This window comes from Mus caroli, unplaced genomic scaffold (genome assembly GCF_978045245.1).
Source record: "Mus caroli unplaced genomic scaffold, Mus_caroli_1 scaffold_2, whole genome shotgun sequence".
Taxonomy (NCBI): Eukaryota; Metazoa; Chordata; class Mammalia; order Rodentia; family Muridae; genus Mus; species Mus caroli.
The window spans coordinates 76,698,730-76,721,199 of record NW_028227257.1 but is presented as its reverse complement, the minus strand read 5'-3'; the positions used below and the strand labels follow the sequence as shown (position 1 = coordinate 76,721,199).

Sequence of the window (22,470 nt, the reverse complement as noted above, 5' to 3'; positions counted from 1 at the left end):
GGTTGAGGGAACGATTTGTCAAGACCAAGGACAGAATATGGACGGGGCCATTCTTATACTTCCACTCCTTCTGGGCCACCATGGATTTGGGCTCCCAGTTTGGGGAGGAGATCTCTTCCCAGCCTGGAATAGGGGCGTCCAGGGATGACAATGAATGAGCGAGTTACCCATCCCGCTCCCAAGTCCACCTTTCTTTGTGTGGGTCCATGGATAGGGCTTAGTTCCAGTTGCCCCTTGCAACCATGTTTTCCAATTTGACAATGGCCCCAGCATTGTTTCCAAAGAGAATGTTGTGCCTCTGTGCCCACCAGAAAGTCTATGGGCTTCCCCTCCACCTTTAGGATTACCCAGGGCTCATGGAGGGGGTTAAGCCCCAACACCTCAGTCATCTAGTCTTTCTAATTCTGGAACCTTTGACTCTCTCTCTGATTTTTTTAGGGCACTCATGCTTCCAATGGCCTTCTTCCTTATGGTAGGCACATTGGTCCTTCTCTAATGGAGAACAGGTTTTTCCATCTGTGGGGGTGGGCTTACCTTTGCCCCTTCTGCTAGCTAGGTTTTTCAGCTCTCTCTCATCGGAACAGGTGCAGTTCCTGGCAGCAAGCAGCACTTGCCAGTCCTCTGATCTGTGGATCCTTGGGGGCTCCATGTGGCTGGAAACCTTCTCAGCTATGGCTACTCACTCATTCAGTTGCTTACCCTCAAACTGTCTAGACGCTAAAGATTCCAACAGATGTCAAGGGCAGTTTGGCTAACAAAAGCCATGTTTATAGCTGACTGTGCTCTCTGGCTTCTGGGTCAAAAGGAGTGTAGGTCTCACAGGCTTTAAAAAGTCTTTATAGATATTCCCTGGGGCTCTCATTCTTTCCCTGAATCACTTGGCTTACCTTAGATAAGTTTGTGGGCCATCTGGCAGCCTCTCCAACCCCCCTTACCTCATCAGAATCTGGCCATAGACCCAGAGCCTCTCCTTACCTTTAGGAGTGTTAAAATCACAATTGGGACCAGTCAAAAGAAAGGCTGCATCAGTATCAGCCTGGACTTGAGTGGGCAGCCCATTGGTTCTGGAACCAATTTTCAGAAGAGGACCTGGAGCAGTTGCTGACCAGGTGGGCTGGTGAGTCAGCATGATGGAATCCAGAAGACCTGTGAGAAGAGACTGTCTTTCTGAAAATGGGCCGTTCTGTAACTTCCACTTGTAAAGATCATTACTGGTGAATGGCACCTATGTCATGAACTGTCTCCCCTGAGCATCTGGGGGCCCCATAGCCCCAAGGCATAAGACTATAGTAGAGTCGGCCCTCTGGGAGCCCAAGTATAAGGTAGACTGTAAGTGGAGTCAGGAGAGTCAGGGGCTGCTTTTCCCTCTGCCTGTGTTGGCTGGGCAGGGGCAGTGATGGCAGGTATAGGAGAGGGACAGAGATCCTTCTCAGGAGCAGAAGGAGAGAGCAAGGCAGGGGCCCAGGCCGACCTTACTTTAGAGGATTAAGGGCAGGGAACATCCAGGCTGCTGACAAAATATGTCCCATCCAAACAGGGGGCTTCTTCTTGACCAGGTATTGCCATGGGGTGATATATATAGAGCTTGGTCCAGGTGGCCTCTGGGCTCCAAAACCACAGCCTTCACCCTGTAAATGATGGGGAGATGGAAAGTCCTCTCCTCAGGCCATGCCGCTTTATAGATGGGCCATTTGTTCCTGCAAAAGATGGTGAGTTTGTGGGGACCAGAGTCTTCTGAGACTAGGTGAAAGTCCTTAAAATGGTTCAGGACCAAACCCAGTAGGGTGCTCTGTGCCCATCCCATCCTAGAAATCAAAGTTTGTACGAGAGGACAAAAGGCACAAATAGCACAAATCTGTCTAGGGCATCCTAGCTGGTGAAATGGGCTGTGCCTTGGAGGATAGATACTACAGGTGAAAACAAACAAGGACGACGATGAGAACAACGACAACAACAACAATAAAAACAAAAACAAAAACAACCCCATCAGGAAATGCTCCTGTGGGCAGAAAGACTTAAAAAACAAAACAAAAAACCAACATAAACCTCTCTGGCTGCATAACTGCTCCCTCTCTGCCTGGATAATTGCTTCCTGTCTCCCTCATGCGTCCTTTTCTAGCTTGGCACAAAGCAAGCCTGAGTGAGATACTACAGCTTTCAGGGCCGATGCTCAGAGCATTTCTTGTTCTCTTAGGAGGCCAGCCTCTTGGAATGTTTACTCTTTTTAAAATTATTCCCCTCTGGCTTCCTTCCTGCTTTATGAATCTTTCCAAATGATAAAGGCAGCTCTGTATCCCAACTTCATGTAGTTCTGGTCCCTGACCAGTCTACAAAGGTTTCAAATGACCAACAGGATTTTGTCTTGATTCCAAACAAAATAGATGGCATCTGTGTCTGAAGAGTATTTGGAGGCTGTCAGGACCTGAGAGTAGGAGCAAGCCACGATATATGGCCTGGAAAGATATCTATGCTGTGTCAAGAGATAGTTCTGGGCACTAGCAAACATGGGCACAAAAACATTTTTTTTTTTTAAAAGAAAGGGAAAATTAAGAGCCTTTTAGGGTGTCCTAGTTAGGAGTAAGGAATCAGAGGGAAACGCAAGCCTTTCCTGTATCCTAGGTTTCCAGAGAGTCTGGTTCTGGCAGCTAAAGGCTCTCTGACAGAGGCAAAGGCAGCTACTGGAAGACGTAGGCGCGCAGGGGGTGTGGTGGGGGTGTGGCCATCAGTTCTTGGGCGTGGCTAGTGGATTTGGTTTGCAGTGCTGATTACTGTCAGCAGTCAGAGCATGAGCACAGTCACTGGCGATCTGAAAAGTGTCTAGAGCAGGATCTAGCTGACTGTGAGATTGCAGGTAAGCAAGGGCACAGAGTTGGCTGGAGCGGAGCCTCGGGTGGGAGGTGGGGGTCCTTCGGCAGCGCATGCGTCCGGGCTGGGGGTGCGGTATGGTGTCCTTGCTCCTTCTCCCTTGGGAGGCCTCTCTCAGGCCTGTACCTCTGACCTTTTTTGTTATAGCGATTTCGTGCCAAAGCCTGCACTCTGCTTCCTACTCAGCGGTTGCTGGAGCTAGGCATTCCCTGAGCGCCTGACTCCAGGGCAGCCCCACCTCTCAGAGAATGCGGTTTCCGGGCGGGGGGGAGGGGGCGAGGGCTAACCTCAGCCTCCAAGAACTCACTGCAGTTCTTGCTGAGGTCCAAATCTGTATCTGCTCTAGTGGATATCTTTGGTCCATGGGCCCGGCCACCTTGCAGTCTGGGTGCGGACTTTGAAAAGAACCTTCCCTTTTCGTTCGTAGGTGTCGAAAGCAAGCTGTTAAATCTTATTTTCTCTCATCAGTAAAGGGAAAGGACTTATTTCACAGGGTAGTGGTGAGCACTAAGGTAGCTCATGGTTGATCTCCTGGAATGTGGAAAACAGCCTATATTCCAGAGACCCACCTCAGGGCACCTTTTCTCCAGTTCTTCTGGGCAGACACACAGAATGACCGCGTCAGAACCACAATCGAGGGAGCTCACAACATTTGCTGTTAACCTTCTGGGAAGACTAAGGAGGAGTTACCTCATTATGCCCTGACCATGCTGAAAAACGTTTGGCATGTACCTTGCTACAAATGAAAAACCTCCCTTTTCACTGGGCGGGTTGAAAGAAGTAGAAGGAAAACAAAAACAAAATCAAATGGACTTTAGGGTGGGAATAGCGGGATGAGCCAGGGATTTGGGGTCCTGAGATAAGTTGTAAAGAGACTGAGGCTATTTTAGGTGAAGTCCAGATCTGTGCAATTTCAAGAGCTCTGAAGTGCTTATGGAGCCACCAGGTGGCTGGGAGGGGCCTTTCCATTGTGATGATGTTTTGCTTTGTCCTAAGCTGCTGATGTAATTTCTGCTTTGAACTTAAGAAAGGACTTTTGGGTGTCTGTTGTAGGCTTAGCTACAACATTTCCAAGCCTGTAATGCCCATGAGACTGCTAAAACTGGGTTATGTTAAGCCACTTAGCTCCCAGACCTTGGTAAGTAAAAGCAAGATACATCCAAAGTGATTTTGAAACTGCCCTGTTGTCTTGGATCAGGTAATTCCATCCCTCTAGCCCTCTCAGAACTTTTTCTTCTTTTTTTCCCCCCACTTTTTTATTGGGTATTTATTTCATTTACATTTCAAATGCTATCCCAAAAGTCCCCTATACCCTCCCCCCTCCCCTATCCACCCACTCCCACTTCTTGGCCCTGGCATTCCCCTGTACTAGGGCATATAAAGTTTGCTAGACCAAGGGGCCTCTCTTCCCAATGATGGCCAACTAGGCCATCTTCTGCTACATATGCAGCTAGAGATGAGCTCTGTGGGGTACTGGTTAGTTCATATTGTTGTTCCACCTATAGGGTTGCAGACTCCTTCAGCTCCTTGGGTACTTTCTCTAGCTCCTCCATTGGGGGCCCTGTGTTCCATCCAATAGATGTCTGTGAGCATCTACTTTTGTATTTGCCAGGCACTGGCATTGTCTCACAAGAGACAGCTATATCAGGGTCCTTTCAGCAAAATCGTGCTGGCGTATGCAATAGTGTCTGCGTTTGGTGGTTAAGGATGGACCATCCAGAGACTGCCCCTTTCAAAACTTCTTATAGGATGATGATATTGCAGCTTTATTCGTTATGATATGCTCAGCCTTAAAGTACATCCCAAGCTCTGTGTGGTCGCAACCCAGGGTTGAAGGTGTCTGTGAATCCTGTGGAAACTGCTGGTGTTCAAATCTTCAATCTGGCTGGGGATGTGGCTCAAGGTAGTGCTGCATGGTGGCCTGGCTTGCATTCTTCATATTGTAAGAGTAAGAGTAAGAGAAAGAAAAGAAAAGGAAAGAGGGGAGAAAGGTAGGACATAATGTAGGCCCTTTTGTATTTGTTTTTGTTTGTTTTGTGTGTGTGTGTGTGTGTGTGTCTGTGTGTGTGTGTTTCCCTTAGCTGCGTTTATTTTGGAAGCTGAATTATAATCTCCGTTTATGTTCACAGTTCTGATCTTAATCTATGCTTGAATGCCAAGCCGCCATTTTCCAGTAACGAGGTTGCTGGTTATAGCAGGGTTGGGGGGGGGGGTTGTTCTGGTTTTTGTTTGGATTAGGGTCTAACTTTATTGACCAAATGGATCTAAAACTCTCGGGTCCATATGACCTTCCCACCTCAGCCACCCATATATTGAAGACAGTAGGCACATGCCATCACGCTTGGCTTATCTCTCTCTCTATTTTTTGTTGCTGCCAAATGAATAAAAAAAAATGAGCTTACAACACAAGTTATCTTACAGTTCTTTTATCTAACTGGGGTCTGACTAGGATCCACATACTGAGCTAAAATTGAGAAAGCAGGCTGGTTTCTTCCTGCAGGCCCTGAAGGTTCCATGACCTTACTCATTCAATGGCAGAATGACACCTTTGTGACTGGAGACCCCAGATCTGATTTCCTTGAGAAGTGTTTGTTCCTGAGCACTCTTAGCTTCTAGAAGCAATGAGTATGCTGTGGCCAATAGAGCTCTCCCTGCTCTGAAAGTTAGCAATATTAACCTGAGTTTGTATGGTTCTTATCTCCTGCCTCTGCCTCTGTTTGCTGGTGTTATCTCCTTCCTCTGCCTCTGTTTGCTGGTGTCTGACAACACAACCCAGGGAGGTTCTGCTCCCTTCCTCTCCCTTCTGGGCACCCTGTAATTACACTGGGAGAATGGAGTCGTCCACAATAATGTACATAACCTTAGGGTCATTTAAAGCCACCACTAGAGCCTGCCTGTAGTCACAGGTTTTAGACTTAGGGCCTGGTTTCTGGAAAAGAGATGTTACTTTGCCTGCCTGTTGCTGCTGTCTTAGGACTAGCTCTCCTTGGTTCTCAGTTGCTTAAAGTGCAAGAAGAGATTGCATTTATCTTATACTATTGTTGTAAGGGTTACATTGGTATGTCAAGAATGCTAACACTATCCTTGGGATTTAATACTTGTCCCCCAAACAGAAGTTACCTAGCAATCAGGCTTTGTTTGGTAACAAGTCACATCAAGTAGTGTAATCACCTGGGCCCTGAAGAAAGACTCTTCTAATTATTTAATTAACACTAACAGCTCCTTTTATAGCCCAGCTGGGAGAGTCAATTTTAACTCCTTGAACTAGGTTACTGTAACCCAGGAGTTCTCAGTGTGGCTTCTAGGAATATCTGCAGCACTTGGGAACTGTGAGCAAAGTACACTGTTGTGCTGTGGTTTAGGCTTACCCAGACTCCAGGGTGGAGTCCACTGGTCCTACTCATCATGGTCAAAGAAATTGAGAACCAGTGTTCAAGCCCTCATTTTTGTAGTCTAGGACACCACCCATCTGCTCACAGTGGGCTCCTAAGGTCCTGCCTTGGGGATGACTGGGAAGGGGTAGTGACTGAGGCCAAATCTTGTTCACAATAGTAAGTATGCCCTCAGAAAATTCACTAAGCACTCAATAATAAATCATTATGTAATATGACAGGAGCTTTCCATCTGATTCTTTGGATTTTTTACATGTCCATGTAAGTAAATAAGTTAATGTGTTTTGTTGTTGTTGTTTGTTTGTTTTTTAAACTTGTATTTGGGAAGCTGGATTCTTCTTTTCTTTTCTTTCTTTTTTAATGGACAACCATATTACAGTCACACCGCATTTTCTATCTAACACTATGACAAAAGTGTTTGCTACCCACAACATTACAGCAACTTAGTCAAGATTATTGTCCCTTTTGGCTTTCCCTTGGCTGGCAATAAATAAGCAATTTTCAGGTTGGACTTCTATAGAATGATTTTTTTTAAACTATAGCAGTCTTTTGACTTTCTTTAAGTTTTAAAGCTACATTTATTTCGTTAATCATTGGTATTAATGTACCACAGAAACTCTGTGGAGATCAGAGGACAGCTTGCAAAGTTGGGTCTCTTTTTTCTACCCCGTGGACCCTGATTTGAGCTCAGGCAGTGAGGCTTGGCAGCAGGCACCTTTAATCTGCTGAGCCTTCTTGCAAGCCCTGTTTGTTTTGTTTTTCATCTCTCACTGTCTTCTAAAGGAATCTTGTAGCATCTTAACTCTATGACTTCCACTGTCATAGAGAACAGTTAGAGGAACCGCTGTCTGGTGTGCTCTTTCTGCAGTGTGCCTCATGGAGCAAGGCAGTTAAGGATTGTGTTTAGAATGTCTAGCATGCAGGGATGGAGCTCAGTTGGTACAGCACTTACCTGGAAGATCCAAAGTGCACCCCTCATTGATCCTAGAAGCCTTCCTGGGAAATATGGGGGCTGACCCCCCCTCTCCCTTTCTCTGTGTCCCCTTCCTAGTTTTTAAAACGGTCTATAGATCAGCCCTGGTTCCTCCAGCATTTCCCCTGGTTTCAACAGCTGTAATTAGTTTATTTACGTTGAAAAAAATTCAGAGACATGGTGCCCTGACTGAAAGTTTAATGTCCAAGTCAGGTCTGAGCCTAGATCAGAGTAAATTCCAGAATAGTATATTAATCTTCATGTTTGTTTCTTAAAGTGCCACTTGACATTCTAGTCTCTGTTGAAATTTTAAAGTGTGTGTGTGTATGTGTGTGTGTGTGTGTGATTGAACCCAGGGTCTCCAGTCTCAGGTCTCATGTATGATATGCCTGGCATGCACTCTGCCACCGACAGATAAATCCTCAGCCCTTAAAAAATTATTTTTTGGTTTGGTTTGTTTATTGCTTTGTTTTTGGTTTTGTTTTTGTTTTGGTGATTGTTGTTTAAATTTTTGAGTTATGGTCTTGCTAAGGTACTCACATTGTCCTTGACCTCAGTCTAGTCCAGCAGGCTTTAAAGTTGTGATCTTGTCTAAGTCTCCCAAGCAGCTGAGATCACTGCCTGTGGCAGCAGGCAGGCCCTGCTGAAGTCTTACTTTTATATTTTATTCCCATAGAAAATGATTATTAGCCACTTTACAAACTACAAACTGAAATAGACAATTTGACTGTTCTGAGGTTATATAAATTGGAGACAAATTGATATTAAAATATAGTATCTCTCTTTAGGATTACTAGAAACTCATCCAGGCCCAAATATGGGAGAATGATTAAATAACTGTTTTCAGACCAGACATAGGAATCAATACACCCATCACACACACACATACACACACACACACACACACGGATGTAAACATGAAACATTCTTTACCTCAAGTAGCCAGTTCAGAGAGCTTGTATATGTTTTATATCCAATCAGGTAGGGTAATAGAAAAATAAAAAGAGCCAGGCGTGGTGGCGCACACCTTTAATCCCAGCACTTGGGAGGCAGAGGCAGGCGGATTTCTGAGTTCGAGGCCAGCCTGGTGTATAGAGTAAGTTCCAGAACAGCCAGGACTATACAGAGAAACCCTGTCTTGGAAAATCAAAAACCAAAACAAAAACCAAAAAATAAAAAGAAGCTGCACATGAAGTGCATATGCGTATATATCAAATGGCCTTGTGCACTGATGTCAAAACGAAGCCATGACTACATTTCCAAGAGTAGAATGCTTGGTGTGGTGCATTGTGTGGGAGGTGGAATGGCCACTGGCCTGAAGCTGCATTGGAGATACTTTAAAATGTGGAGAGTCACAGCCGAGCAAGATAACAATCCTCCTTTCTTCCCAGTCCTTTATGTTTTGCCTCCCCCAACCCCCAAGTCCACTCTATAATGGTTTTTATAATTAGAAACCACGGGAAAAAATTTCATATTACACATTCCCTTTTCAATAGCCATAGATCATTATCTATATTTTAGTAACTCCATTTCAGAATTCCCAAACCAAAACACTCAGTAAAAAATGTAACACTTTAACTGTTGGGAGGATCCAAGAAATGCTGCCAATCCATCTAAGCCAAGTAGAAGACTTGTCCAGAAGGCTCAATGACTCCTTTTTTGAAACATGCATTGACTGCGACTTCTGCTGCTACTATATCAGTATTATTATTGTTGTTGTTATTATTATTAATTATAATGATTATTGTTGTTGTTTAAAGATACTGCTGGTAGGCAACCAGCCAGGCATAGGAAGCAAAATAAGAATCTGAGGACCACCTTAGATTAGAAGCTCAGATCTCTTTCACTCCTCTGCTCCCTAATGCTGACCTCACGCTTCCCACTAACACCCCCTCTCTGCCTGGTTTCTTACTCTTGGGTACTGTGGACTTCTTAGTCTCCACGGAAGTGACAGCTCCTCCTTCTCCTCTTTAGGGTGCCTTCTTTATCCACACAGTGTCCCTCGAAGTACATCTAACAGGTCCCACATTTACTGGATCAAGAGTGGAGGTCAGAGGTAGCACACAGCATATAAGTGGCCAGAACAACCCTAGAGCGACTCAAGACTGTGTTCAGAGAACTCTGAACTAGACTTAGAAGCCCCATCCTTGAACTGATTTCTGTTTCAGTCTTTCCAGTTCTTTCCACTGTGCCTCATCACAGTGCACATCTGGGGAAGGGGTTGTGTGTATTCCCACAGTGTTATTTATGTTGGGTACCTTTCCAAGGGAAGTTTCTAGTGTTGGAAGCTCCTGCTGATCTGATACCTTCCCAGTGTCTTTTGGGATGCAGAACTGCCTTCCCTCCTCCCCTAATGCCAAAGCCTGACCCATCGGGTCCATACTTCCTGAAGGCATCTGAGGCCCTCCTGTCTGTTTGAGGACTTCTGGTCGACACTCCCTCTCTTCGCTCCCTGCAGTAGTTCCCTATACCCCAAGCCCTGCCTAACCTGAGTCTGTAAATCATTCTTTGTGCTCAGAGCCCTCCCAGCATGAGTAACCAAGCAGGAATCCGACAGCACACTGAGGGGATAGGTGGAACACAGCTTGTAAGGACATGGCCAGGCCCTTGAAGTCCACACACCCCATGGTGGCTCAGCATGACTCAATGGACAGGGCAGACATTGCCTTTTTTAGTTTCTCACTCTTCTCCTCACTGTGGCCAGCACAAAGACACAAAGACTAAAAGCTGATGGCACACCCAGAACTCCACATTTCTTAACACTGAAGACATAGGTAGCTTTCCCACCACCAATTCCCTGTGTCTGCCAGGCCTGAGCCATGGCCTGTGGTCTAAGGAGAAAACCATGTAGAGCCCCATGGTTTAAATGATGTGCCACCTCCCTGTTTCAGAGTGGGTCCCAAGGTATATACTTCTTAAATCTACTCCCAACAGTTGGCATGGAGGAAGGTTTGAAACCATCTATGCCTTGGGTGTTTTTGGTTTGGTTTTTGTTTTTTATGTTTTGTTTTTCCGACTGATAGGAAAGTTCCAGGCATTTCCATACTTGGCTTCTTGCCTATTGCTTGTTGCTAGCCACCTCTGCATTTGTGCAGTGCGGTCTAGTGATCCACGTTACCCAATAGCCACTTTCTTCCCTAAATGACACATCAGCCTTCTGTGTACACACGGGCCTTCTGTTTACACACAGCCTTCTGTGTACATACATGCCTGCCTGCCAGTGCCTTCTAGAGTTCTGCTTAGACCCTTTAATCAGTGGCCTGGCTTAGGGCAAGGGTGCTCTTGTTCAACCAGTAGCTTGGGCAGGGCCATGAGAACTGAAGCTGAAGCTACTCCACGAATCAGTTGTCTCACATTTTGGTTAGACCAAATGACATGATGGGAAGTTAGTAGTTTCTCTTTTTGCTGTACTGAGCATGAAACCCAGGGTCTTAGGCATGCAAGATAAGCCTCCCAGGCCCAGGGGAGGATAGATTTATTCCCTGTGTGGTCATGAACACTGGCTTCTATGGACTAAGTTTCTTAAGGGGCACGTGCACGTAGAGGGTCAGAAGTGGGTTAGGAGAAGTTCCTTCAGGGTTGCTCTTCTTCTCAGGATGAACGTTTCTTCACGACCTGAGGTCTTGAAGCAGGGAGAGAGGACTATTACAGACCTCCTTAGAACTTCTCTTACTTTATGCATCCTACCCCAGTGGAAGTTTCTTGCCTGTTCTGTTAACCTTCTGTGCATTTTGCAAGACCTCCTTGGATTCTAGCTGGTGGTTTTAGAAATCCCTAGAAGGTATCTTTAATCAGTGACAACTCTTATTCATTCCAGATTTGGTGGCCCAGCACAATGAGAGCTCAGAGGGGACTCATCTTACTTCTGCTTCTTCTGGCTGTCTTCTGTTCCACAGGTGAGTGACCAGGACCTCCTGATGCCCCTGGCCATGATGCTACTTTTTCTTGGGCCTTTGGTAGTCTGGGTTGGTGGCATTGGCCTCTAGTCTCTCCTCTTCTCGTGTTCCAGGTCCTGCTTGTGTGCCAGTTTTGGGGTGCCTACCTGAGCTAAATCCTGTTTTTCAGAACTGTTTTAACAGGGGTGGAGAGATCAACTTTCTTGTCTCTCCACGTACTACTTTGGGATTCCAGCAGATGTCATCCACCCTTAGAACGCTACACAAGTCCTTTCTGAAAGATCTCAGGTGTGGGCTATGAGGGAGACACTGGGTGGAATGTCCTTTTGGGTAAGAGTTTATTCAAGTTATTAATCCCAGGGATGTACAGACAGACAACAAGTAGCAAGGACGAGGAGGGTAAGTGGAGGCACCTTCTTTACAGGTCTCAAAGGGTGAGCCGGGCTTTCTCTGATATGGGGTGTGTGGCTTTTGCCACTCCTGAGTCTGACAACCTGAGGTCTCTGAACTTCCTTGAGGAAGTGAAATGGAGCCTGCCAGCCTGTTAAAATCAGGGCTCCTGGGTTTAGGGATTCATATGCAGGCTCTCAGTGAGGGACAGGGTTGTTCCCTTTACAGGAGAAAGCTGCTGCAGCAGGAGCAGGCTGGGCTGGGTTCTGACCCCTGTGGGCCCACTCTGAGGTCAGCCCTTCTGATCTCTGTCCTTCCACCCCACCCATTTTCCTGTGCTACTGAGATAATGCTCATGATGGTGGCAGCAGCATCTAAACAAACTGAAGCTGCCCATTTTAGTCTAAGCATTTTATGCCCATTTTAGTCTAAGCATTTTATGTGTATTCACTTATTTAACCCTCATGCAAATTCAGCAGCTCATATACCTATCTCATCTTTTGCAAATGAAAAAGTTGAATCCCAAAGGGGTTATAAACTTATAAATAATACAAGTTATTTTGGTTTTGGTTTTTCAAGACAGGATTTCTCTGTATAGCCCTGGCTGTCCTGGAACTCACTCTGTAGACCAGGGTGGCCTTGAACTCAGAAATCCGCCTGCCTCTGCCTCCCCAGTGCTGGGATTAAAGGTGTGCACCACCACGCCCAGCTACAAGTTATTTTGAATGCATGTAATAATACCCAGAAGTAGCATGTCACAGTGTGACCACAGCCTGACCCTGGAGTTCCTGGTTCCACTCACTGAAGGTCACTTCCTGGATGCTCTTTCCTTAGCTACTTTTCCATTTTTGGGACACCCTTTTCTTGGCTTCTGAAGAAAGTGGTTCTGACTTTTTTGTAACAATGGAAACACCAACTTTGTGTTATTATAAAGAGCAAGGGTTATTTTTCTGCCCACGTCATATTTTTACAACACCCTAGCCATTATTGGCTTTTGGGGGTGGGAAGGGTGGTGGTGAGAAAGACACAGCAATACAATGAGAAGTAGAGAGGGAAGGTTGCTGCAGGGTTTGAGGGTTAGTAGCTGACTGACTTATATTCCTGACTGCTTATATACCAGGGACTATGCCAGATCATCTCCTTTGTTCCTAGCTAACCATGCTGTAAGAGGTCAGGGAGACTGTCCACTGTCAGTGGAGAGGATGGAAGCAGAGTCACTTGTTCAAGGGGGCACACTGTGGCGTGTTCCATCTAATGGCTTCCTTCCTTGCTCCCTTCTCTTGACTGCTTTTGGAAACCCTTGTGGTGTGCTGTAAGGGGGTTCACCTCTGTCATATCTATTTCATCCTTAATTCTTCTTCCTGTAGCCCACCACAGTAATCTACACCTGTCTGGGGACTGATGGGTTTGAGGCCATGGGCTGCCCTGACACAAATCTGGGATATACATGGTCCTCTTCCTCAGAGAATTTGAGTGTGAGGTTAAAGGCATGGGAGAAGAAAAAGGACAGACTGAATCTTTGTTTAAATTGCTATTGCCTAAGACCCTAGGAATCCTTCAGGAGAATTTTCCGGGTCACATGCCAGTGTGTCAAAGGCTTTTGACCAAAGAAATAACATTTGATCCTTTGTATTACAGAAAGTCAAATAGTACAGGTTTTTCAATTGTTAGAGTAGGATAACCTTCTCCAGCAACTAGGGTAAGAAGTGGCTCAGAGAGACAAGCCCTCCCCTCTATACTGGCCCAGTCACAGTCATCCATTGATTTAAGACCTGTCCTCACCCCCTATGGTTTCTTGAGACAGGGTTTCTCTGTGTAACAGTCTTGGCTGTCCTGGAACTTGCTTTGTAGACCAGGCTGGCCTCAAACTGAAGAGGTCCACCTGTATCTGCCTCCTGAGTGCTGGGATTAAAGGTGTGCACCGGCACAGCTGACCTGACCTTTCTTATAATCTACATTGTTTACTTTTCCCAACTCAATGAAGTTAGAAAACATCTTGGCTAAACCAGTCTTGAACTGATAGTCTGGGTTCGAGCCTCAACTCAGTCACTGAGACATTTGCCATGTAACATTTGTTACATTTGTTAATATCTTAGCTTTAGTTTTCTTTTCCAAAATGGGAATGACATTTCTTGAGCTTGCTATTTGTAACGATTGTATGAAAGGCCTAGCATATATGTGCACAGACATTGGAATTTCCCAGCATTGGCATTGACCTTGTCCTTTCCATCCTAAGTCTTGTCCCTAAGCCACATGAACTCTGACTGCAGCTAGTGGACCAGTTCATTTCTGTGGGTGATCTTATAAACTGGCCCTAAACAACTGGGCTAACACAACCCCTTTCCTTCCCCATTCTTTGCTTCTCATATGTATGTATCTATACCTAGCACAAGGAAAGGACTGTAGAGAAATGGCATCCTTAGGTTTCTCATGTTGATGCTGAAGGAGATAAAGCAGAAATGTCTGATAGAGTTCTGATGGACTTTGCCACTTTATTGTTGAGTATCCTTCCATAGTTCAATGCACCTCTCCAGGTATTGGTCTTGTCATCTGCAAGCGATACAGTGGTGGGAGGTGGGGGGAGTTTTGTTTTGTTGTTACTGATGTTTCAGTACTGATGTTGAGTTAGAACCTTCCCAAATCAAAATGCATCCTGTAAATGAGCTGTCACGCCTGTAACGGGTTAGGGGTTGCTAGACTACAGAGAGCTTGCTTCCTGCCGTACTCAGAAGGGATGATCTCAACTTTGAGAAACATCTCCTTTGTCTCCTGATAATAAACAGAGTCATAGGCCTTAGAACAAAAGGTCGTTGCTTGGGTTTCAAAATTCAGACTGGGTTTAATCATGACATACCTGGGACATCCTTCTATGAGACTGTACATATTTTATCTTTGAAAATATTTTTCTGTGAGTGGGTGCTACCAGATACTGCTGTCCTAGTCGAAGCCCTGTGACAGGAAGATCATTATCTCTGGCATGCAGCAGGGTATGCCTCCATACCCACAAGAATTGACTCTTGCCTCACCTTCTCCTCACATATACTGACTATAATTCACTTTTACCTCTTCTTCAGTTATAAAATTGAAGAAGAAAAAAATAAGTCAGTAAAACCTAACTCTTAGCTCTCAACAGTAAATCATAATTAGTTGAGTGTTTTTCAATTTTTTATTAGATTTTTTTTCATTTACATTTCAATTGCTATCCCGAAAGTCCCCTATACCCTCCCCTTGCCCTGCTCCCCTACCTACCCACTCCCGATTCTTAGCCCTAGCGTTCCCCTGTACTGGGCCATATAAAGTTTGCAAGACCAAGGGGCCTCTCTTCCCAATGATGGCCGACTAGGCCATCTTCTGCTACATATGCAGCTAGAGACACGAGCTCAGGGGGTACTGGTTAGTTCATATTGTTGTTCCACCTATAGGGTTGCAGATCCCCCACCCCCCCCCCCCAGCTCCTTGGATACTTTATCTAGCTCCTCTATTAGGAGCCCTGTGTTCCATCCAATAGATGACTGTGAGCATCCACTTCTGTATTTGCCAGGCACTGGCATAGCCTCACATGAGACAGCTATATCAGGGTCCTTTCAGCAAAATCTTGCTGGCATGTGCAATGGTGTCTGCGTTTGGTGGCTGATTATGGGATGGATCCCCGGGTGGGGTAATCTCTGTTTTTTTTTTTTTTTTTGAATTGGGGAATCGGGCTTAAATGTTTCTGCTCTGACCAGATTGCCCAATCCACAAGAGTTTAGTTTATACCTGTTGTCTTGTGTTACCTGTCTATACTTCTGGCCCTTGGTCTCTCCTAGAAGGAAGCAATTCAATGATCATATCCTATCCTAGAGGTCATTTAAACTTTTTCTCTAAAAGATCAGATAGCCAATACAGGCCTTTGTGGTCTCTTCCCTCAGTCTCTTCCTTGTTTGTTTGTTTGTTTGTTTGTTTTTAAATGAAGTTGGGTTTTTTGTCTTGTTTTATTAATCATATAGGCTATGTCTTATAATTCTGTGTTTGAGGTAATTTTTCTGCAGCTAATTAAATGAATTCAATAAATCATGGCAAAGTCAGTTTTCCTCCTGGCACCAAAATGGATTCTCAATCTGACCCAAAGATGACAGCCATTGTTGTTGTGAACTTAGGTTAGCTTTCCCTGGACTTTCTGTCTTAGGTACTGTACTACTATTAGAGCAAAAACAGGACTCTCATCTCCACGGGGATAAGAGACAGTTTCTTCTGGAGCCCAGGAACACAGATTCAGGCTACCCTAAATCCCATGTTCCAACACCGAAGCAGTTGGATGAGAACATTAGACAATAGTAAGAGAACCAGGAAAGTCATAAATCAAGACACTATTGGAACACATTAGTGAAAACTTTAGGTAGGGAGTTAGAGTGAAGTAGGGGGGACCTCATATGCTCTCTGGCTGTAGTCATAGCCTTCCGGTTGGTTAGAAACCAGTGTCCACTCTGTACATTCCAAACTCTTTGGTTAAGTACAGAGGCAGGTCATAAAAGGCTAAGAGGGCTAAAGATGGCTCAAAGGAATTTGGTTCTGGACTTCATGTTTCCAACTCGATCATCAGCTTCAAAGAAGCTCCGTGAAGGGTTTAGCTTTTCCAGGCGCTTTGGTTCGTAGTATTGAAAGGTCTCAAATGTGATTTCTTATTTAACATCAGAGAGTGTGGCAGGGTCTGAAGGGAGAAGAGGGGACTTCAGAAGGCATAGAAAGGCAAGGAAATTTGTTTTAATTTGAGAAAGGAAATGAGTCAGGGACTCATTTCTCTAGAGGGAGAAGGGAAGTATGGAAGAAATGCAGCTGAGGTGCAATCACTAGGTGAGGGGGAAGTGTGCTCCTTGACCTCTGAGCTCTTGAAAACTGTCCTTCTCCTGGAATCCACATACCCTAGGGCATTTGCCTCATGAACTCAGATAAGCTGTCTACCACTCCCAGAGCAGCTGGGGTCCCAGAATCAACACTGAGAAACTAGGACTGAGGCTGCTGGAGATAGAAAGGCAGTCCCTCTTCCTCCTGAAGTCTCGGGGTGAGGAGCAAGCCTGAGGAGCCTCAGAATCACAGGGGACAGGGAGCCCCTGTGTCTGTTAAGACAGGAAGGAAGCATGTTCTGGTTAGCCCCTGGTTTAAACCTAACCGATTTCCTTCCAAAGGTGAGGAATGGGCGACCCCTCCCACCCCCATTTCCTCTGAAGTAATTGGTTGGTTGGTATGAGGAATGTCTTTATTGTTTTCTTATCAGCTGATAATAGACCACATTTTCTGACTCTGTCCCCTTTGTGGTGAATTAACCAGTTCAGTCACATTGTAAAGTTGAGTTCCCACCAATGGGATGACAGGCGGTTACCACCTCCACTCAGGTAAAAGACAGAGGTGATTTTAGTGATGGTGTTTGCTAGCCCAGTTTTGCACACCCATTTTAACAAAAAAAGAAGAAACCAACTTGCTGAGTTACTTTTGCCTTGCTGCCTTCCCCCACCAGTCATGAACTTCCTGTTTGAATCATATTGGTGGCTGAACCTCGGGCAGCCCTGTAGGGAAAGAACTGAGCTTCCCCTACCCTAACTAAACTCAGTCACTCTGAAAGTAGGAAGGGCACAGAGAGAATGTGAATGTGCTTACAATATATTGGAGACAAGTATGACATTGTCAACCTTTTAATTAAAAGATAAAAATGAGAAAGCTGACCTGGACCTGTGCTCATCCTGATGGTGATGAGGTCGGCCAGGGTCTAACACACTGCTGGTTTTAACAGAATCTCTTTCTGATTCTAGCTGTTAGCCTCAAATGCTACCACTGTTTAGACCCGGTGGTTTCTTCATGCAATATGAACAGCACTTGCTCTCCTACCCAGGATACCTGTCTCTACGCTGTATCCGGTAAGAGCCTCTGGTTTTCCTGTGTGGTCAGGGATGAGAACCTGGGAAACCTGGACCTCTCCAAACCTTACTCAGTTTGTCCACCAAGTAATGGCTGCCCTTTGTTAACATCAGTTGGTCACCAAGTACTGGGCACTAAGCATTTTCTATATACTTTATACAAAAATGGCACTTCTCACATAACCGTGGGGCAATCTTCTGCATGACAGATGAGAAAATGGAGGATCAGATAACACAACAGGCAAAGGTCAAGCAGCCAACATAGGGTTTGGAATTTGGAAATTCCTCTGATTCCAAAACTCGGGCTTCTTAGTAGTGATAATGTGCCTGCCTCCCAAGCTTCTGGGAGCCTCCAGTGTACCAGGGTCTGAGATAGAGATGCAAAGATGAAGAAAGGGTATTTGTCCAAACTTTGGCCATGGCCTGTTTGCCTGTTCCAAATGACTGTTTATAAATCTGTCATCTATGTAGTATACATTAGAGGGGACCAGGTCCTGAGGGGACCTGGGATGAGCTCATAGGATACTAAATGTCATATGACTAATAAGGAAAATTATTCATTTGCAAAGCCACACTCCAGATGCCTAGGACAGTGGCCTCAGAGAGCAAGGCCTTTTTGAGAAGAGAAGGAGTATAATATGCACAAGTCCATATCATCTGCTTCACAAGTCAGCTGGACTTGGGATCTCCATGTAAGAACTTAGCAAATGGTAGACAGAGAAGAAGTCGGCAGCTATGTCCTTTGTTTTTAGTGGTTATAGCTCTAAGATATACATGTTAACGATTAATGATACAAGGAGTGATGACCATTTCAGTGTAGTCTGCAATATGAGGTCAAACCCTTCCTAAGAGATAACAATAAAAACTGTCTTCCACGGTAGAAAGGAGAAACCTTTCAGTTAAGTAAGGACCAGTAGATAAAATTGTTTTAAAAATAGGAGTATCTGATGATTTTTAGGTAGATTCCTGGTGTGTAGCTGAAAATCTAGGCTTTATGTTCAAAGTGTTGGATTCCATGGGGCACAGGAGGAGGGCACATTGAAGAGCATGTTAATTCACTGCTAAGGTAGAAATGTAGAATCCACCCCTGGGTACCAACAATATTCTATTTTTCCTTTTCCTTTTCTTCCTCTTCCTCTTCCTCTTCCTCTTCCTCTTCCTCTTCCTCTTCCTCTTCCTCTTCCTCTTCTTCTCTCTCTCTCTCATGCTTTTCATACAATGTATTTTGATTCATTCCATTTTTTTGATATTAACCCTCCTTATTAGGTATGACATAATCTTAATCTCTCCATCACTATGCATATTGTGTAATATGCAGATTTCATGGATAGATTTTGTTTTTACAAGTTCTTGCTTTTCTGTCTTTTATACCACTGTAAAAGTAGAATTGATTGATCTGAGACAACATGTGTTTAAAAATCTTAGTAGGCATTGCCACTCTTCCCTCTTGAACAGATGTATAAATAGAAGTATAGCTGCCCATACCCAGACACACACACTCATATACTCACACATACACATTTACCTACACACCCACAAATACATGCTCACACACACACACTCATCCACCCACCCACATCCACACACACCTATACCCACACTCCCCCACACCCCTTTGACTCACTCATTCTCTCTCTCTCTCTCTCTCTCTCTCTCTCACACACACACACACACACTCACTCACTCACTCACACACCCATATACTCAAACACTACTCTAATGGCTCTAACAAGACTTTAGATTTATGGAAAAGTCTTCATTTGGAGGTGTACCATCACTTGCTTGCTTCCCTTCATACCCAAGTTGGGTTGTCTCTTTCTGCCCAAGCCTCTCTATTCCCATAGGCTAAGCTCCAAGACACAGAATGGCAGGTTGAGAATTATACCTGCATGGCGGCGGCGGCGGCTGCTGCTGCTGCTTCTTCTTCTTCTTCTTCTTCTTCTTCTTCTTCTTCTTCTTCTTCTTCTTCTTCTTCTTCTTCTTCTTCTTCTTCTTCTTCTCTTTCTCCTTCTTCTCCTTCTTCTTGTTCTTCTTCTTTTTCCTCTTCCTCCTCCTCCCCCTTCCCCTCCCCCTTCCTTGTCCTCCTCTTCCATCTCTATCTTCTTCTTCCTCTTCGTTTTGTTCATGGTTCTTTGTAAATTTCACATCATGTACTCCAATCCCACGCATCTCTCCCTCCTCTGGTACCCACCTTCCACCTCTGTAACCTCCCTGTTGTGGAAGCTGTAGTGTGTCACAGTGTTTCCCACAGTATATCCTTTTGTCTACACTTTTTTGCTTGAAATGACTTGATCTAGTACAAGTCCTCTGGCTTCTGCTACTCAATAATATTGGAATTTCTCTGGGACTCCTCTTGGGTCTCCTGTTGTTGCCCTGTGTCTTGGAGATCCTGTAGTTTTGGATCTGTAGGACCAGCCCCTTTACACAGTCCAGCAGTTCATCCATGGGTTGGATGTTGGTGTGGGCTAGTTCAAAGCCGTGGTTCTGTGCCTGAGAGGTATCTGAGCTGGTCAGCCAGCCCAAGGCTCTCCTGCTGACATGCCCTCAGGCAAGGTCACCAGCAACCTCCTGCCACCAGGGCCAGCCCTACCCTGTTGTCCAAGCAAGGTGCAGGGTCCACTTTCCCAAGTGTTGCAACTGGAGAGGGACATGGCCAATTCTCCCACTCTGGTGACTGCAGGCCAGCTCTCCTGCCTGCCACAGATGGGGAGGGAAGAGGTAGGGGAGGAGCTTGTTTCTTCCTTGACCACTGCATGGCTTCTTACCATATTGTGTGTCTCTCCACAGGAATGCAAGTGTATCAACAGTGTTGGAAACGTTCAGATTGTCATACTGAGGTCATTATGAACCTATTAGAAGTGGCTAAAGTAAAATTCAGATGCTGCCAGTTTAACTTGTGTAACAAAAGTGAAGGATCATTGGGGAAGACAGCATTGCTGGGGACCACGGTTCTGGTGGCCATTTTGAATCTTTGTTTCTTAAGTCATCTCTAAGTCCCGGATGCCTCCTTTCTGTATGTCTCTCTCTCTCTTTTTTTTTTTTTTTTCCTGTTGCTGCAGCAGTCTAAAGCTTTTATTATTTTCTAGCTGTATTCATTTAGGAAACAATAAAGTTCACTTGAACATCTTGGACAAGAGGGAGGAGTTTAAGCAGCGTGGAAGAGCACCATGCACACTTGCAGGGCCCACTTGCAGTTAGAGTGAAGTAGGAGGGTAGAACACCTGTAGGTTATATCATCTGCCTTTGCCTGGCTTTAAGATTCAGGTTAAGTGAGTTCCTGGCAACCCTCAGGGATAGCTCTCTGGTTCCTGCAATGTAGCTGAGGAGTGAGATCAGACCTTTAGGAGTGAGTGGGCCAGGAGGATTCTCTTCACCACTCTGACAAGCTCAAAATGCTTTCATAATCTTCACAGGCCCTGAGCGGGTGCGAGAATGTTCCAGATGTGAGCTGTCGGTTAGGGGCAGTGACTGTTCATTTGCTTAAAAGAACAAAAGCAAACCCAACCAACCAAACAACCAACCAACCAACCAACCAACCCCCCCCCAAAAAAAAACAACCAACTAACCAACCAGTGCTGGCAATGAAGCCCAGATCACTGGGCATGTAGGCAAGTGCTTTACCCTTAAGCCACAGCCCCAGCTCAAGCAGTGAATGAACCGCTGTGTTTTCAGCTTTAGAAAAAAGAAAAAAAAACCAGGTGGGTGGTGGTGCCTGCTTTAATCCCAGCACTTGGGAAGCAGAAGCAGGCCTATCTCTGTGAGGTCGAAACCAGCCAGTTCTAGGACAGCCAAGGATATACAGAGAAACCCCGCCTCTAAATAAATAGAAAAGAAAGACCTCAAAACAAAACAACACCAAAAAGGAAGGAAACACAGAAAATCTGTCTCTTCTTATAGAAGTACTGGCGGCCACATCTTGGATTGTTCCACATCTCTGAATATTGCCTGGGCTCTGCTAGCTTTTACTAGAAAAATGTAATTGCCAACAATAATTAATTAAAGTTATTTGATCTCAAAAAAGCAGATTATCTTGACTCTCTTCCACATGTTGGAATAATACACACTATTCTAGACTATGACAGATGTTTTAAGTGTTATTATTTTAAATGTCACAAAAGAGGAAGACCCTTCGGGTGTGCATGAATGTAGTGCAGGCATTCCACTATGGAAGAAGTAGTGGGACCAGACTATGAGGCTGCCATTTGAGATGCCCAAATGTTTTCATGAATAGCAGAGGCCAGTGAACAAGTTCTGTCTGCCTGTATCCAGCTCTTTGGCTTCTTGGTGCTCCAGCACAGTCCATATACAATACATTTGTCGGACTATCAGCCCAGTGAGGAACACCCAGGCTTTGGAAGCCTTTGTCCTAGGAAAGGAGAAGGCCATTCTCCTGTATGTGCTGGAGAGTATCTCACAAGATACATAAACGTAACCACATTGATCCTGGGACTCTGGCTGTATTTAGTGCCCTAGCCTAACCCTTGCAGGAGAAGGATTTCTTTATTAACTTCAGAAACTATATTTTTAAAAAGACAAAACAAAACAAAAAAGATATTAAATTTTTAAAAATTTAACAAGAGAACTTGTTAAAATATTTCTTTTAATGATTTATTCATTTTTATTTTTATTTTATGTGCATTGGTGTTTTGCCTACATACATGCTTGTGTGAGGGTTTTGATCCCCTGGAACTGTAGTCACAATCAGTTGTAAGCTGCCATATGGGTGCTGGGAATTGAACTGAGGTCCTTTGAGAAAGCAACTAGTGCTTTTTAAATCATGGAACCACCACTCCAGCCCCCACCTTCAGCCTTTTTAAAAAAAGATTTATTTATTTTGTGTATATGGGTATTTTGTCTGCACGTGTATATCTACACAACAAAGAACACCATGTGGGATTACAGTTTTGGATGGTGGTGAGAGCAGTCAGTGCCCTTAACCACTGAACCATCTTTCTGGGGGGCCATGAAAATTCTCTTGCTGAGTCTGTTAGCCAAATCATATGTGTCATGTATTATTTTGGACAGCTATGCAACAATGATGCTTTTTCTGAAAGTAAAATCTCAGC

The 22,470-nt window shown here is 44.8% G+C and overlaps 1 protein-coding gene across 1 annotated transcript; it reads left to right on the top strand.

The window, feature by feature from the left end:
* Positions 1–2,732: 2,732 nt before the first annotated feature.
* Positions 2,733–21,424, top strand: LOC110289342 (CD59A glycoprotein). The gene is made up of 4 exons (XM_021155503.3): positions 2,733–2,851; positions 11,048–11,126; positions 17,300–17,404; positions 20,192–21,424. Exons 2-4 carry the CDS (start codon positions 11,066–11,068, stop codon positions 20,395–20,397), a joined length of 372 nt encoding a protein of 123 aa, XP_021011162.1. The 5' UTR covers positions 2,733–2,851; positions 11,048–11,065; the 3' UTR covers positions 20,398–21,424.
* Positions 21,425–22,470: the final 1,046 nt, after the last annotated feature.

Coding starts and splice junctions, on each gene's coding strand:
- LOC110289342 (XM_021155503.3), top strand. CDS start 11,066: ATGAGAGCTCAGAGGGGACTCATCTTACTTCTGCTTCTTCTGGCTGTC. Junction 11,127..17,299: donor GGCTGTCTTCTGTTCCACAG/GTGAGTGACCAG, acceptor TTCTGATTCTAG/CTGTTAGCCTCAAATGCTAC. Junction 17,405..20,191: donor CTGTCTCTACGCTGTATCCG/GTAAGAGCCTCT, acceptor GTCTCTCCACAG/GAATGCAAGTGTATCAACAG.